The sequence below is a fragment of the Solanum stenotomum genome, chromosome 3, assembly GCF_019186545.1.
Source record: "Solanum stenotomum isolate F172 chromosome 3, ASM1918654v1, whole genome shotgun sequence".
Taxonomy (NCBI): domain Eukaryota; kingdom Viridiplantae; phylum Streptophyta; class Magnoliopsida; order Solanales; family Solanaceae; genus Solanum; species Solanum stenotomum.
Window position 1 is genome coordinate 27,878,664 of NC_064284.1, and position 17,057 is coordinate 27,895,720.

Consider the following 17,057-nt stretch of genomic DNA (forward strand, 5'->3'; position numbering starts at 1 on the left):
GGAAGCTTCTACCCTAGTTGAGTCCTGTTTCCAAATGGGATCTTTCTACACTCGTTGAGTCCGGGTTCCATTTATGTATCTTAGAGATAGAGACCTTCTACACTAGTTGAGTCCGGTTTTCTAGTAAAAATCTCAATATCTATAGAATTATCTTAATTGATATAAATGTTATGTTGCTTGAAGGATTATTCTCATGAAAACTTAATGAACATGATATGAAAGGTTTCCTCACATAGAATGATTCTAGGTTGAAAGGTTTGCTCACCTAAAATGAATCAAGTATGTTAGACTAGAATAGCTTGAAGTTGTGATATAAGATCCCTTCATGAATAGCTTGACTTGGTAAGACACGACCATGATTAGTAGCTTGAGTTAGGAGTTCTCATGGTAGCCTTGGATTGAGCAATAGTACTCTTCCAATGGTTAGCTAAGCACAATAGAGTGCTTTTCATGGTAGCATGACTTGGTTAGGCCACACCATATCATTGGTAGCTTGGATTGAGAAATCGTACCATTTCTTATTTGGCTTGTGCTTGCATGATCGTATGTTTTCCATGGTAGCTTGGTCTAGCATAAGGTGGTGCTTTTCCTTGGTAGCTTTGAATTGGTAAATTGTAACCACTCATGTGTAATGAATTGTCGTGGAGTACTAAAGTGGTACCTTTCCATGAATGATAAAAATAGCCGAAAAAGACTAGTCCCCAACCAAGAAGTATGATTATGATGGCCTAAAGTAGTACTTAGTATGGGTGGGATTATGGGGTCTTATCCATGCATTGCACAAGTATGACTTGAGGTTACCTAGGAAGTGTCTCTCTTATATGATGTATGTTTAGATTGGATTGTTGCTATAGTTGTCTTTCATGATATGTTTGACTAAAGGTGAAGATTCCCTTATCTATGAATGATGAGCTAAATATGAGATTGAAGAGATGATCAATATGTATGATGACCAAAAGGGGGTACTTAGCATGGGTGAGATTATGGGGTCTTATCCATGCATTGCACAAGTATGCTTTGAGGTTACTTATTAAGTGGTTCTCTTATGTTATGAAGATCTAAGTATTGACTATGATCATGGGTTATGCCTTATGATGACTAATGCTTACATTATGTCTACGTTGGAGATTATGCTTATGATTATGTTGTTATCTCTTATGCCTATAGTTTATGTCTTATGATGTATATCTTATGATTATGGTATATGTCTCTTATTGACTAACCCTTATGTTATGCTCTTATGATGTTATGTTAGCTACCATATTTAGTACATTTTGTACTATCGCATACTCTTGCCTACATTCTTATCACATGTAGGGTCCGGCGATATTGACTTTCATCCTCGAGGCTAGGTTCTTAGTAGGAGCAAGGATTGAAGCTTTGGTGAGTCCTTATAGTTCTAGGAGATAGCCACCATGTTCTATTGTCTTTCTTTTATGTTAGAACTTATGTATGGACTGCGTCCCAAAGATTTATTCAAGTTATTTTAGATGGTTTGAGACAAAGTGTTAAAAACTTCCGCTTGCTTTTATAAAGACTTCGATTGTATGGAAAATGTTTTAAAATTTCCGCATCATTTCTATTGCTTTATGTTATAATATGCTAAGGGGATTGTATGAGACCCCTTCGGGGTTGAGTATGCCTTGTTACATCTAGGGGGTACCCCTGGGTCGTGACAAACTCAATGAGGGAGTCTGGTCACAACGAAAATTCTAATTGTGATTTTGAAGTTTAAAACGAAGGCTAGGGTACGGTCATTTAGGAAAGAAGTGTGATTCGGGGTCGGGTTATTACAGGTTTTGGGGGAAATGAAATGGGTGAATTTCTTATAATGTTACAAGCACAGGGTTGGACTGTGTTTTTTCTTTAGGGTAATCGAAGGTGTAAGATGGGCAGGAATGAAACCAGGGAATTATCTATCAATGTGGTTGGGTCTGTCTCTTCTATTTCGAGTAAGGTTGGTGGTACATCGTTCACATAAATAGCTGAGGTTTTGTCAAAAATATTAGGTGTACCAAACAAAGGCTGGTGTCATTATGTCAAACGAGACTGGTCTCCCTTGGAGGGTCTTTCATCAGCCCTTGAGATATCTCATCGGTTTGCGAATGATCCTATGCTAGAGGTTCTACACTAGGGTAGATAAAGGAGTCATGCTTCCTTTACATAAGTTGTTTTTTTATGTGGTGCACAAAATCATTCTCTCTGGGAAGCGAAAGCGTACGGAGGTGAACTATTTGGATCTCACTCTCATGGAATTATTGATATCTCAAGTTCAAATTAATCTGCCACAATTAATTCTTAATCACATTCATAGGATTTGTGTGCATGATAAAAGGACCATGGGCTTGGGTATGGATTCTGGCAGGGAGAAATCTTTGAGTATTTTCAACTTCCGGTCAAAGAGTGACAAGTGCAGACTACCAAAGATGTTTTGGGGGAAGTAGATCATGTTGGTATACCTGCTACCTCTAGAGGGACAAATCCACCTATGCAACGTCTGAGGGCCTGTTGACTACAATGGGTGTAGAAATTGTTTCTCTTAAGGTCTCTCACTCAGCTGCAATGGATCAATTGCACATTAGTTACGGGCTTGAGCATGCTGGGTTGGTAGAAGAAAACTCTAGGCTTAAAGAAGAGCTTTCTAAGACTCAAGTAGAATTGGATACTGAAAGGTCCTCTAATTCTGCTCATCTGAAGCACATCTTTGATTTGTTAACCAAAATCTCTCCTTCCTCATCCTCTTTTATGCCACCTCCTGCCTAATTCCAGCCTACTTGTGCATTGTCTTGTGTTTTGGGTCCTTTTTCTTTAGTGTGCATTTCTAACTTTTTGTGGATGAGGGTTTTTGTTGATTGATCTCTTTTGTAACTAATGACTAAGTTAGGTATTTTTTTTGTTATGGTTTAGTGTGTTATTATTGCTTGACATAGCTGTGTAGATCCTTCTTTAAGTTTTTGTCTGATGTCAAAAGAGGGAAGATGCATGATTGATTGTGTTTGCTTGTGTTCAAGTGTTCAATGCAATGCAGTGCAGGTGTAATACAGAGATATAAAAAATTTCATAGTCAAAAAGGGGGAATTTGTTAGTTGCAAATAATTTAGTGTTTTGAAGACTGACAAAGTTATAGAACAAGTTGTGTCAACGTGATTCAACTTCATCTAATATGGCTGGAATGAGGAAAATATTAAAGAGTACAAATTCGCAATCAAGTAGGAGTCCACGCGAAGTCTCATTCAAGAAGGATTCCAAAACGTAGTAGGAAGCATAGTTTTAACCGTGTAAATAAAGTTGAGTTGAAGAAGGTTTTGAGAAATTCAAGTCTATAAATAGGGCGTGATTTTCTTCTAAGAATTTTGCGCACTTACATAGAGAGATAATCAAAACACTATCGAAGAGTTTTTGAGAGAGTTTTGTATTTTACTTGGGAGTGCTACGAGTTTGTGAGAAAAATTGTAAGATTGTAGTTAATAGTAATTGACTGCAATTGAGTGTTGAGTGTAGGACGAGTCTAACAAGTTGGAGCAACTTGGAAGACTTTTAGAAGGCTTTAACCTGGGGTTTTTTGTCTTGGGTAAAAAGGGATTAGAGTTTATAATTCCTTAGATTATATAGGTGTGTAATCGTCGTGTAGTTTGAAGTTGTGATAAATAATACGAAGTTGTGAACTGATTATTATTTACAAAATTGTTTACCACAATTATCAAACGTTAAAGAACGGTAGTTAGTATGTGTTCCTTTACTGAATTAAGGAGGTCATAATTCCAACAACAATAAAAATTTAGAGTTTCTTATCTATCACTCCCCAATAGTAAAAGTTTGGTTTATTTATTGCTGCAGAGGTACTTGTAAATGACTGCAGTTGTAAAAGTGAAGCTACATTTGTTGCTAGAGTTATTCAGATTAATGGGCAGAATAAATCTACAATTTCTAGGCAACAATATAATCGCAGCTAAAAAAAAAAAATCAAGTTTCAGCTGAATCAGGTATGTTTATGCGGCGGAATCATAGATCTTATGTCCTGTATAAGACGGTCCAGATTAATGTATGACGATCCACCTTCTTTGACAGCTTTTTTTGCCAAACTGGCCATGTGCTCTGTTCTTTGAGAGAATTCACCATTTCTCTTCTCCATCAAATCTCTAATTGATTTTGCAATAATGTCTCTATCACATGTATCTTTTATGTCAAGTCCCATCTTCCAAACCTCTCCAACGAATCTACTATTCACTTGCTGATCAGCAAATCTCGGCCAACAAATCATGGGCACTCCTTCAACTATACTCTCCAATGTGGAATTCCATCCAGAGTTAGTCAAGAAACCTCCAATTGCTCTATGTGCTAATACCTTTTCTTGTGGAACCCAATCAGCCATGTAGCCCCTTGCCTTTGTACCCTNGTGGTGGGGTGTGAGGAAGATGAAGAATGAAAAATGATGGCTGAAAAGAAAAAAAACAGGACCCACTTATCTTTTTCCTTTTAATTTTTTTGCCAAACGCGCTTGTATTTTTTCCACTTGCCATTTCAGCGATTTGGGTGCATTTAAATTCACTTGATACGAGATTAGGGGGGGTAAAGAATTACCCGTAAAGTTAAAGTACTAAAGTAAGTTCTCCTGCCAAGTTCAGGGAGTTTTTTATGTATTTTCTCTTTACAAAATTGTTTACCGCAATTATCAAACGTTAAAGAACAGTAGTTAGTACGTCTTCCTTTACTAAATTAAGGAGGTCATAATTCCAACAACAATAAAAATTTAGAGTTTCTTATCTACTACTCCCCATTCGTAAAAGTTTGGTTTATTTATTGCTGCAGAGGTACTTGTAAATGACTGCAGTTGTAAAAGTGAAGCTACATTTGTTGCTAGAGTTATTCAGATTAATGGGACGAATAAATCTACAATTTCTAGGCAACAATATAATCGCAGCAAAAAAAATCAAGTTTAAGCTGAATCAGGTATGGTTATGCGGCGGAATCATAGATCTTATGTCCTGTATAAGACGGTCTAGATTAATGTATGACGATCCACCTTCATTGACAGCTTTTTTTGCCAAACTGGCCATGTGCTCTGTTCTTCGAGAGAATTCACCATTTCTCTTCTCCATCAAATCTCTAATTGATTTTGCAATGATGTCTCTATCACATGTATCTTTTATGTCAAGTCCCATCTTCCAAACCTCACCAACGAATCTACTATTCACTTGCTGATCAGCAAATCTCGGCCAACAAATCATCGGCACTCCTTCAACTATACTCTCCAATGTGGAATTCCATCCAGAGTGAGTCAAGAAACCGCCAATTGCTCTATGTGCCAATACCTTTTCTTGTGGAACCCAATCAGCCATGTAGCCCCTTGCCTTTGTACCCTGCTCCAACTCCACAGGAATCTCATCTTTTTTCTCTTGTCCTATTATCAAGTCTGGCCTCATCACCCACAAGAACTTTTGCTCACTATTCACTAGACCATACCAAAATTCTAACAGCTCCTCCTTTGTCAACCCCGCGACGCTTCCAAAACTAACATATATCACAGATTTTGGTGGCTGCGTATCTAGCCAAGACATGCAACTTTCATCTTCTTGCCACAAACTGTTTGACGAGGTAGATTTTGTTGCAAGTTTAGCCTTTAGATGGGCATGAACTGCTCCAATTGTATAAACATTTGGACATACCGTTCGAATTTGAGAAAGTATGGGGCCTTCAAGATCTTCAAATGTGTTAAGTATGAGACCTCGTGCTCGAGGGGTTTGTCGTGTCTCTGTCATTACAATCCTGAAATCAGGGCTAGTTAAGTCACTCGCCTGACAAAAGCTTGGAAGGTCTCGACCTCTCAGAAAATCTTCCATGCCTTTTACCTTCGTCAATGTCAAGTCCTTTGCATTTTCTGTAATTCATGTAATCAACGTTACTTCATAGGCAAAATTTCTATTAATGTTATGTGCTTAAATATGTCCGGTGGAAAGTTGGAATTAAAAAGTTGAAAAGAAAAAGTTATTCTTTTTAAAACAGATATTGTATTTTTACCTTTGAGGGGAAGTTCTCCAACTTGAATTAGGTCCGGCATGCAAAAGTAGGACCAGAAAGAAGAGGCACTGGCGGTGCGGAAATATATGATAGGCAAGTTGATTTCTTTAGCTACATCACCCGCCAGGCTTAAAATTCCATCAGCGATGAGACATGTCACTGGAGAATATGCTATGAATTCTCTAAGAAATGGTTTGGCAATTTTGTTTAGAGAATCATAGAGCATTGATATTCCATCACGAGTATTCATCACATCCATAGAAATCCCATGGGGAAGTGCTTGCAATAGGAATCCACTACCAAATCGGATGCATATGTTGTAAAATGGATGTCCACACAATATACTTTGTGTCCAATATCCCCTCTTGTAATATGAAACAATAAGAACAAGAAGTAATAACATTCAACAATAAAGGAAAGTTACTACTACTATTACTTTGTCTCTCTATCTCTACTCTTCTTAATTTCAATTTATTATCTTCATTTTATAACACGTTATCAGCACGAGTCTCTGATCTATCTCAAAATATACATGAGATGAGTAGCAAAATTGGAGAGATCATTCAATATGGTAAGTATCGGGTATGTATTTTACCAATCATTTAATTATGAGCAAATTTTATGTCACAATATCACCTTTTCGTATCTTTTTTTTATCTAACATTTATTTGATAACAAGAGTTCTTAAAAGGTTGTTTGGAACTTATTAGTACTATGCAAAAGATGTTTATGTTTGCATTACTGTCGGTGTAATTATTACTATATCTTAGAGTAAATAAATCTTTGTATGATATGAACTTTGATCTCGGTAAATTTCAATATATATAATTAACTGAAATAAACTTTTTATTTAGAAATAGCTATGACATATTCACTTTCAAATTTGTGATTTACTTTCACTCTCTTTAAGGTATATTTCTTCTTTATGCTTTATTTTGGCTCAACTAAACAAAATTAATAATAGTAATAATAATAAAATTATTTTATTGTTTGATCTTTGGTTTTCACTTTAATTAATTTACAAAAAAGATAAAGTGAGATTATTGACATGTTATGTGCAAATATGAGAATATATATATATATATATATGTATTTGTCATTATAAAATATTCATCTACACATGTTTAAAACTTCATTTCTAACATGAAGGCATCAATTCACTAATCCTAAAATAGTTCAACACTTTAGAAAGATTTCATTTCATTTGTCACTGTGTTTCAGAAAGGATTAGCATAATGAGTTTTCTTTCCATTAGAAATATGCATTTGAATGATTTCTAATCTCGAAAAGTTAGAAGGATTCTATTATTATGAATTATTATGTCAATTTTTAAGTAATAATATTTACAATTCCAAATGAGGTTGGATATATCTTGAATCATAAAATAAGATAAAATATATATGATGGACCAAATAATTATCCTCATAGTTGAATTTAGTTTGAGATATCATTTTATTTATTGTGATGATTAGTATTTACCTCTAGTTGTTTTATCTTTGAATAGCAATTTAAGAAAGAAATTTTCTTATTTGGAAATTAGTGAAATAAAATGTTGGAATGAATTTGTTAAGGTTCCAATAAGTCATGAATTATCAATAAAAATTTTCAAGTTGAAAAATGATACTCAGAGCTACTTGCGAGGACCAACTATAAAAGGTAATAATTTATATATGATCTTTTGAAGTGTTAGTATGACTAAATTTATTTGTGCTATTAATAGCAAAGTGACAATATGTTAAAGGCTCACGGATGAATTTTATTTTGGACTACATATAATTAAGACGGTGGATTCAAATTTCATCGCACCTAAAAGGTAAGACATCGATTGAAAACTCGATGCATCATGATGATAAGATTTTGGGTTCAAGTCCCATCATATTTTGGCCTAACACGCCTTTATATGGATAAGACATTGGGTTAAAGTCTCAGTGCAATATATTGATGATATAATGATGACTAAGCAAATCGATATGCTCTTGATAAAAAAAATGTGAAGCTTGTCCCATTGAATATGCTTTATTCTTTGAAGCAAATATGATAACAATATATTAAAAGTCTGAAAGATGACAAGATAATTTTATGACTAAACATATGAATATGGACATGAAGGGATAAAATTATAATAGTTATCATTGTGTTAATTATAAAAGATAGAACATTATGAGTTATCAAAATGACCTTTTAAAAGGTGAACCTAATTTTTGTCATCAAATGATATGAAAGGTCATTAGAAACATGTTTGCTATGAGACCTAATAATTTGATAAGTTTATAAATCCTCCATCAAAGAAAATGATAAAAAAAAAATGGTAATACACTTGACTTTCAAAAGTGATTTCAAGATATGTCACATGAATATGATAAATTTCAAAGCATGACAATGAACTTCTAATGAGGAATAATTATGAAGCATGAATATATGATTATAGTCAATTCCTTGAAGAGAATGTGACTTGTGATAAGTATCATGAAAAGTGGACCATTCTTGAAAGTGAATGTGTCAAGAGATGATGAAAATTATAAATAAGGACACACTCATATATGATTTAATAGATACCACAACTCACCTCTATGGGAGGTTAGAGAAATAAAGAATTTTTTTTGTTGGTATTAAAGATAATTGGTCAAGTACTGTTAGTACATCACAAATATTATGGTATGTTTTATTATGAATTACCGAAAAGGCAAAAGAAGGAAAAAAATTTTTGTCACGAAAAAAATTGTCATCGGTTATGTATCTCTGTATGCCAAAAATATTTTGTCNACTTGTGATAAGTATCATGAAAAGTGGACCATTCTTGAAAGTGAATGTGTCAAGAGATGATGAAAATTATAAATAAGGACACACTCATATATGATTTAATAGATACCACAACTCACCTCTATGGGAGGTTAGAGAAATAAAGAATTTTTTTTGTTGGTATTAAAGATTATTGGTCAAGTACTTTTAGTACATCACAAATATTATGGTATGTTTTATTATGAATTACCGAAAAGGCAGAAGAAGAAAATATTTTTTTGTCACAAAAAAAATTGTCATCGGTTACGTATCTCTGTATGTCAAAAATATTTTGTCAGATATTAAACAAAAAGGGAGGAGATATGAATGACAAAAGTAAATCAAGAAACAAATTTTGCTTGTAATGATTTTGACCATGACAATAATGATATAAATTTCTCCTTGAAAGAGATGTTTACCACACAAACAATGTTGTGAAGTATGTGGTAGTATCCAATGTTAATTGTGTGCTTTAGTGAGCTACTGCGCTACTACTCAAAGAAATAAAATTGCTCATGATATTGAAATTGTAGTAGGTCTCGAAAGAAACTTTTCAAGTTTCAAAGAAATAGTCAAAGAAAAAATTAATATTGAGACAATAAAATGTGGAAAGATTTAAGATCTTCATATTACTACAATCAAAGTGGATTATAAATATATATGTGAAAGATTACCTATTTTTCATATTATTTGTGGTAACTAAGTATGGGCATGATGATGGAATCACATGCAAAATAAAGTAGAAGTTTATTGAAATAAATATCAGTTGGCATGACCGGTTGACGACCATCCCGGTTCAAATATATATCGTACAAAAATAAATGAGAATCATGTGGTTATATATATATATTGAAGAAATAATAATTTTTTCAAGAATTCTCTTGTGTTGTTTGTTCTCATGATAAATTATCGTTGTACCAACTAAGATTGAGATTATATCTCTTTAAATTTTTAAATGTATAAAAAGGTGAATATGGGCCCGTTCACCTTCCATGTGGACCATTTACTATTATATGATTTTAATAGATGCATCTATACTATGGTCACATGTGCTTTGTAATCAACCTGCAATTTGATTTTTCCAAGGTTGTCAGCTCGAATTGTTAAATCAAGAGCACATTTCAAATTATAAAATTATATTGATGATGCTGGATTATACCAAATGGTTTAAGTAGAAATTATATGCCTCCAATTATAGCGAAACCATTGGTTATGAGAACAAACTCTCAAAAAAAAATTGGTATTAAATGTGTTACTTAAAATGTAGCAACACTTGTACGTATCAAGCCAACAAATTTTCCTATCACTATTAGTTCAAGGTCAGGAACCAAACAATTCTCATCTATAAAATTTAAATGTACAATATATTATTCAATTGATCCACCACTACATAATACACAAAGATGAGTTTCCAAATAAGGTTGGGTGAATATTAGATTCTCTAACATTAGGGGAGATGATAAGCAACTGGAAAATAAGTTATACATAATGCAATATCATTGATATAATCCTCGTTGAAAATATAATTTAAGCCAATTGTCAGACATATTCACTGATCATATGTTATAATAATCCAGATATAAATGCTCCAATGAAAGGTCCTGAAGGATATAATTTATGACACATCGGAAGCATGATAAGATAAATCGATTCAAAAGATGAAACTTTTCAAGAAGATGAGCAAATGATTAAGATGGTCATAATAATGAGGCAAGTGCTTTAGAAATAGCACCATGACATAACACTTTATAAAACCTTGGCAAAGGTTCAGGTACCTGAAAATGATGAAAAATAAAGAGAGCTCGACAAGTTATGTCATATTAGAATCGATATCAAATAAACCGTCGAAATATTTTAATATAATTTAGCACACAAAATTATAAATGGTAATGAGGATCTTGATATTAATTCTGTCAAAAGTTGACAGATAAATGGTTGGCCAAAGAAAATACAATTCAAGTGTATTTTATTTTCACTTGAAAAAAGTGATGTTTTGGACTTATATAAGATCGCATTATATAAAGATCAATATTGATCTCATTAAAATGGTTAGAAAATACCATGTCATAGTGCAATTGGTTCACTTATGTATCCTGCTATTATTATTCATGGTAAATAATTTTATTAATATGCATGCAAAATATAACATCACTCTTATCAGAGGAGATATTAAAGTGACTCAAATATCGATATAAATTATTTATTTTAATCAATTGTGTCAAGATTTATTGACCGTGAAATTGCGTGCAAGAAATTAAGAAGTTTGACATGAAGAAAATTATTTGTTTTCATATCGAAATACTGTCTTATCAATCATTTTACGAGACAGTCATTTTAATTTTCATACAAGTGAAAGTATCTTTCGGTGCTTGGTTGTTTCTACTAAAAATTCAAATCAACAATTTGTCTAAACCGACAAGATCACAAATTGAGTGATTAATTGTCAAAATATATTTGGATAAGATCTATAAACATATCCAAAAAATATGTGGTCTTCCTTTGAAAAGAGATATTCCAACAACAATATTATACGAAAACAATGATTCATGTGCTCAACTAAGAGGAGGACACATCAAAGGAGACTAATCAAAATATACTTCATCGAAGTTCTTTTTCTTACTCATGATCTTCAAAACAAGGATGAAACAAATGTTCAACAATTCGTATTCACCAAGACATTGCCAATTTGCATGAGGCAGCAAATAAAGCGTATTACTATACTTTTTCTTTCACTAATTTTTTTTCTTTTACATGGATCCAAGGGAGAGTGTTGTAAAATGGATGTCCACCCAATATACTTTGTGTCCAAGTAAACTTTGTCGCCAAGTAAAGTAACTTTGTGGCCAAGTTACTTTGTGACCAAGTTTTATAACTTATATATATATATATATATCATCTTGTAATATGAAACAACAAGAACAAGAAGTAATAACATTCAATAATAAAGGAAAGTTACTACTACTATTACTTTGTCTCTCTATCTCTACTCTTCTTAATTTCAATTTATTATCTTCATTTTATAACAACATACACTTAATTATTCCAATGTATAATTGTTGATGGATGATTATTGGTGGATGTAATTACATTACTCATTACAGTCACTTTATGTTAATGCATACACTTAGTTATTCTAATGTATAATTATTGTTGGATGATTATTGATGGATGTAATTACTCATCACATATGCAATAAAAAAGAGGTAAATATATTTATGCTTTGTTAGTTATTGAGGAAGTTCCTCCATTCTTTTACACTGGAGCTGTTTCTCTCTTTAATTTTTGTTACTTAAAAAGTTTTAGAATTCATTAGCTATTTTATTACTTTTAGTCTACTCTATTTCATCTTATTTTCGAATATTTGTGGGATGAACGTAATGTACATATGAAGTTATATAATTTGTTGTGATGCTATAATAATGTAATGAATATTGATAAATTTTTATATATTCTCTGCAAACATTATGTGAGATCTGTACAACTAATAACTCATGTGAAATTTACAATTTCTTAATACTATTTGATATGATTCAGATTGTCCATTTGATGTTAAGCTTTAATTTGGTGTTACACTCCTTCTCTTTTGAGTTTTGATTACTTAATTTTATGAATAACTATTTATACATATTGTTATTGTATTTAAATCATTTACAAATATTTATACTAAGTAGGGTGCAATACACGTATATTTTCTTTCTGAAATTCAATAAAAAATTTTAAGTATATAGAAATTTTGTTGTAATTACAAGGGACAAACATGCAACGCACGTTCCCAAAAACTAGTACTATATAAATATAGTCATGCATCAAACTATTTTTTTTGTATTTTCTTTATTATTTTCCCGTTTGAATAAGGAATCTTTGAGAATATTACAAAATAATGAAGAACATGTACTCAATTACATATTCAAGCCAATCACTCTTAAGGAGCTATAAATGGACATTTTTTTATTACCATGCTGAGCTTGTGTGGCCATTTTTTAATTATCATTCTGAGCTTCTGTCTAGCTACTAGCACTTGCATATTTACAAATTTAATTAGAAGAGAATCTTTGATTTCATTTGCCAAAAAGAAAACTCTAATTCATGACTGAATGGGTGTAAAACTAATCATTTTGAGTAGTATATTTTCTTAACTCGTGTAATAGCAGTTCGGTTTTTTGGTCCAAAGAAAAATGCAAACTGAACACCTAATGAAAGAATTGATCTCTCGAACAAAAAAGACACTCTAGTACTGAATCAAAAAATAAAAGTTCAAGAATCAAGTTAATTTGATTCAATTCGTTTGTTTAGTTTTTCGATATTGATATCCAATGCCAACTAATAGTGTGTAGTTGTAGGATCACGAGTGACTCCAAGCTAACCCCGAGTCAGACAAATCATAAGCATACTGAAAATATCTAAGTAAGACATGAACTATGCAGAAGCTAAATCAATAGATATATGAAGAGTAACAAATCCAATTAGTCTGAATGTAAATATAACATATTATGGGAGTTGTAGTGCAGACTAAAACAATACTTAACAACTCGAGTTGAATCTACTACTATGTCTGAAAAGCCTCTACTGAGTTGAGTTACTAGGACATGCCCCCAGCTAACTCTAACAAAATGAAAATTGAGAGTAAAGACAAAATTGAAAGCATGTCTATTGTCCTCGAAATATGAGGACTCACCATTGAAGCTGTTGAATGCGGACCTAAAATCGATCTACGCGTGATCTAGATGCTAAGTACCTAAACCTACATCATGAAACAATGTAGCGCAAAGTATGCGTCAATACTTGGAATGTACAGAGCATGCAGGATATAGATATGCTAAGCTAAACAAATTATATAAGTTGAACAATGCATAACTGAGCAATGATATAATCTGAACAAGGATATAGATAGGTACTGAAGTATAACTGAAAGATGAACTAGATGCAATGATCAAGTACTAATCATGAAGATAATATGTTGAACTGTATACTGAAGTAACTGCAGAAAACATGATCAATGCACTAAGAGTCTGACTGTGGGAGCTATATAAATCGACATAAACCACGTGAGCTAAACGTGGAGTCCGAAGTATATGCCCCATTGAGAGGACTCAATATACCTTGTCAGGGGTATAAAGGAATGTAGCATGATCACTAAAAATTGATTCCCAACAGAGGGGACTTCTGAACCTACGTTGGCACGTAGTTCTAGATTTTTGAGGGTACGCTGAACCCTAGTTCAACTCGGTGCTAATTCTACTCCCAACTGAATATTCATGAAACTAAAATGCACTAAATACTGAACGGCTGAAATCTGACATGCTAACTGAGAATGCAACATTTATGTACTAAGAATATAACATTTGAAATCTGAAGCATGAATTTATGTCTAGCTGGCCTAGCAAATATAATTCATGAACTAGAATAAATTTACACAAGCTAGGGTCCTGAGTGCTATGCAAGGAATTATACTAAAATTATCAAGAATCAAGTTATTTAGATCAAAGGAACCATAATCACAACAAATCTCGAAAATCTAAAAATCTAGGTCTGAACAGTTTATGAGAATCTGAAGAACTAGCTGAATTCTAGGGACCTAGTGGGTGAAGAAATTCACTAGTGAAATCCCACTTACTTGGTGAACTTCGAAGAACACTGCGGCTTGTTCTTGAGAGAACTGGTCGCCTCTTTCTCTTCTTTTCACTCTAAGTTGGGTGATTTTAGGAGAATGAGAGTTTTGGTAAGGTTCTAACTAGATTATTAGGCTTAGACTAAGTAAACTGACGTAGTTTAGGTATCAAACGACGTGATTTAATTGCCCAAAGCATAAGAAAAAAGACAAAAATGGCCCTGACTTAAAGCTGACGAAGTGTTATTCACGAGGCCACTAAAGGCCGTGTGAAGCACCACGGGCCGTAAGGGCAACTGTGGTTCTTCACAAAAGCTGGGGAGGTACTAGGTCAATCTTTACGGGCCACCTAACGGCCCGTATGAGGTTCCACGGACCGTATATATACATATATTCAACTTTCACTAGAGAACAAATGTATGTATATTAACAAATAAAGGATAGAGATCCCAAATACAACTAAGAGAATTAGGATGATTTACCAATGAAGAATGACCATCCTTTTATAGGTGGTCAAACTTGGACTTCAAGGAGGGACGGGGCTATATGAAACCTAGGAATTCATCTGAATCCCCTTCTTCGAAAAATTATATAGGATCTATTTTTTATTTACATGTATATACATAAAGATGAATTCCTCAGTATAAGCCATGTGATTTGTTCAATAGTAAAAGGGGTTCAAGATTTCGCTTGATTGGCGCGGGTTCACGGGTTTGAATTTGGGTAACAACTTTCTTTTTCAGTTTCAGCTGATTTTCATTTTTGTTTCTGCATAAATGAAACATCTATTTTGTTTGAAAAGCTATTGGAATTATATATTTTACTAGCTATTGAAAAATAATTTTCTTTTTTTATTTTTATAATGTAAGTCAAACTTATTACTTTTATTACGTTTTTATAATTAAAATTTAAAAAAAAAAACATTCTCTCTCATTTTAAGTCAAGTGTTTAATTTATATTTAATGTAGGAACAATATAATTACAAGTAAGATTAAATAAATAGATTAAATTTGAAATTATTCCTTAGTTAGTTTCAAAAATTGAATAACCTATACTATACAACACAATGCGGAGCCGGAGACAAGACCCACAATTAAAATCTTAAAAAATGCATTCTCTCGTACTCATTTTAATATTATGTGAAATACATGCTTTCTCAATTTTATTGTTCATGTTGAGGTAAAGTTGAATTTTATTTAGTTGCTTATATATAATTCGATCCGTTTATATTTGACCCGCCCCGATCCATTCTTTTGTAAATGCTATTACCATGCTTACTTATCTTTTTGAAACCCATTGAGGAAAATTCTGCCGCTGCCACTGACTCCAAACATAAAAGAAAAGAATTAACAAAAGTTGTCTTCCTTTAATTTGCTCTCTAAGTCTAATTCCTAACTGAAATTTTCTTCCATTGGGTTTGACCCCGCAATGTCTAAACCAACTCTTTCATGTGATGCATAGAGCCACCCCAGCGTCCCACTATCATTAAAATATAAGAGGTATATTTGGCATATGTCAAAAAGTATGTCTAGCTCTTATTGTAAATTAAACACATGGGATATATGTCTAAATTTTTTGTGCCACAATCCAAAGTTTGATAGAGAAGCGTAATCACATATCTTCAAGTTTGGAGAAAGCTGTCTATCCATGGAGAAGCAAGGAAGAAAAGGGAGGCGGGTGTTGTTGTTTCCGCTACCATTGCAAGGCTACATAAACCCTATGCTTCAACTAGCAAACATCCTTCACTTAAAACACTTTTCTATAATCATAATTCTTGCGGACAACTTCAACCCCTCTTCCAATAATATTCGAGCAAATTATCCTCATTTCACCTTTCACACTATTTCTGATGGTTTATCTGAAGATGAAAAAGCAAAAAAAGATATTGATGTCCTTTCTCTGCTTTCTTTGTTCAATGAAAAATGTGCTCCGCACTTCACAGAGGCTTTGAGATAGTTAGTGTTGGAAAATCCAAATATTGTTTGCTTAATATCAGATAGTATCTTGCACTTTACCAAGGCTGTTGCGGACAGTTTAAATATTGACAATTACAACTGCACAACCAATTAATTATTTAGCTATTTAGCTAAACCGTAGTTAGTTAGTTTGTTGCTACTCATCAGCTGCTTAGTCATAGTGTAGTTTGTTATATGGCAGTTAGCTAGTTAGTTAGGATATTTTCACATCTTTGATTCTTCTAGAATAGTCCAACACACATGTATATAATGCTACATTGATCAATGAAACAGTGCTGGTTTTCATTCTCTTCAAACACAGAGTTCTTAGCTTTCTTCCTATCAAATGTTATTCATGGCTTCCCTGTTTTGACTCAATTGAGTATACTTAAATTTGCTTAGTTTCTTTTCTTCTTCAATTTTCTAGATTTGGTGATTTCTAGGTTTAATTGAAGATCTCGTCATGGGTGATGTTGATATTCCTCCTATGGCGACAACTGCTGCTGGAATTGATATAAGCAGTTCTCTCTATGTCCATCCTTCAGATAGTCCAGGTATGCTGCTTGTTCCGGTTCAATTTGATGGAACTGGATACAGATCCTGGAGAAGAGGTGTTCTACGAGCTTTGTCTGTCAAGAACAAGTCTGGTTTCATTGATGGGAGCTGTGTAAGGCCAGGTGAAACTTCTCCTCAATTTC

The 17,057-nt window shown here is 33.1% G+C and overlaps 1 protein-coding gene across 10 annotated transcripts in view; it reads right to left on the reverse strand.

Moving 5' to 3' along the window:
* LOC125859451 (7-deoxyloganetic acid glucosyltransferase-like) overlaps positions 1-17,057 on the reverse strand; it is an 80,428-nt gene that overhangs the window by 46,457 nt on the left and 16,914 nt on the right. The window contains exons 1-3 of one of the 10 annotated variants that reach the window (XM_049539219.1): positions 6,019-6,320; positions 5,288-5,878; positions 3,798-4,320 (exon numbers count right to left, since the gene is read on the reverse strand). The exons of 1 other annotated variant lie outside the window; for it this stretch is intronic. In XM_049539219.1, the coding sequence (XP_049395176.1) occupies positions 3,980-4,320; positions 5,288-5,878; positions 6,019-6,277 (1,191 nt within the window). In that variant the 5' untranslated portion in view covers positions 6,278-6,320 and the 3' untranslated portion in view covers positions 3,798-3,979. Of the gene's footprint in view, positions 1-3,795; positions 4,321-5,023; positions 5,879-6,018; positions 6,329-17,057 lie in introns of those variants that run through there. 8 more of the 10 variants (XM_049539217.1, XM_049539218.1, XM_049539215.1 and 5 more) reach the window with 8 other exon arrangements.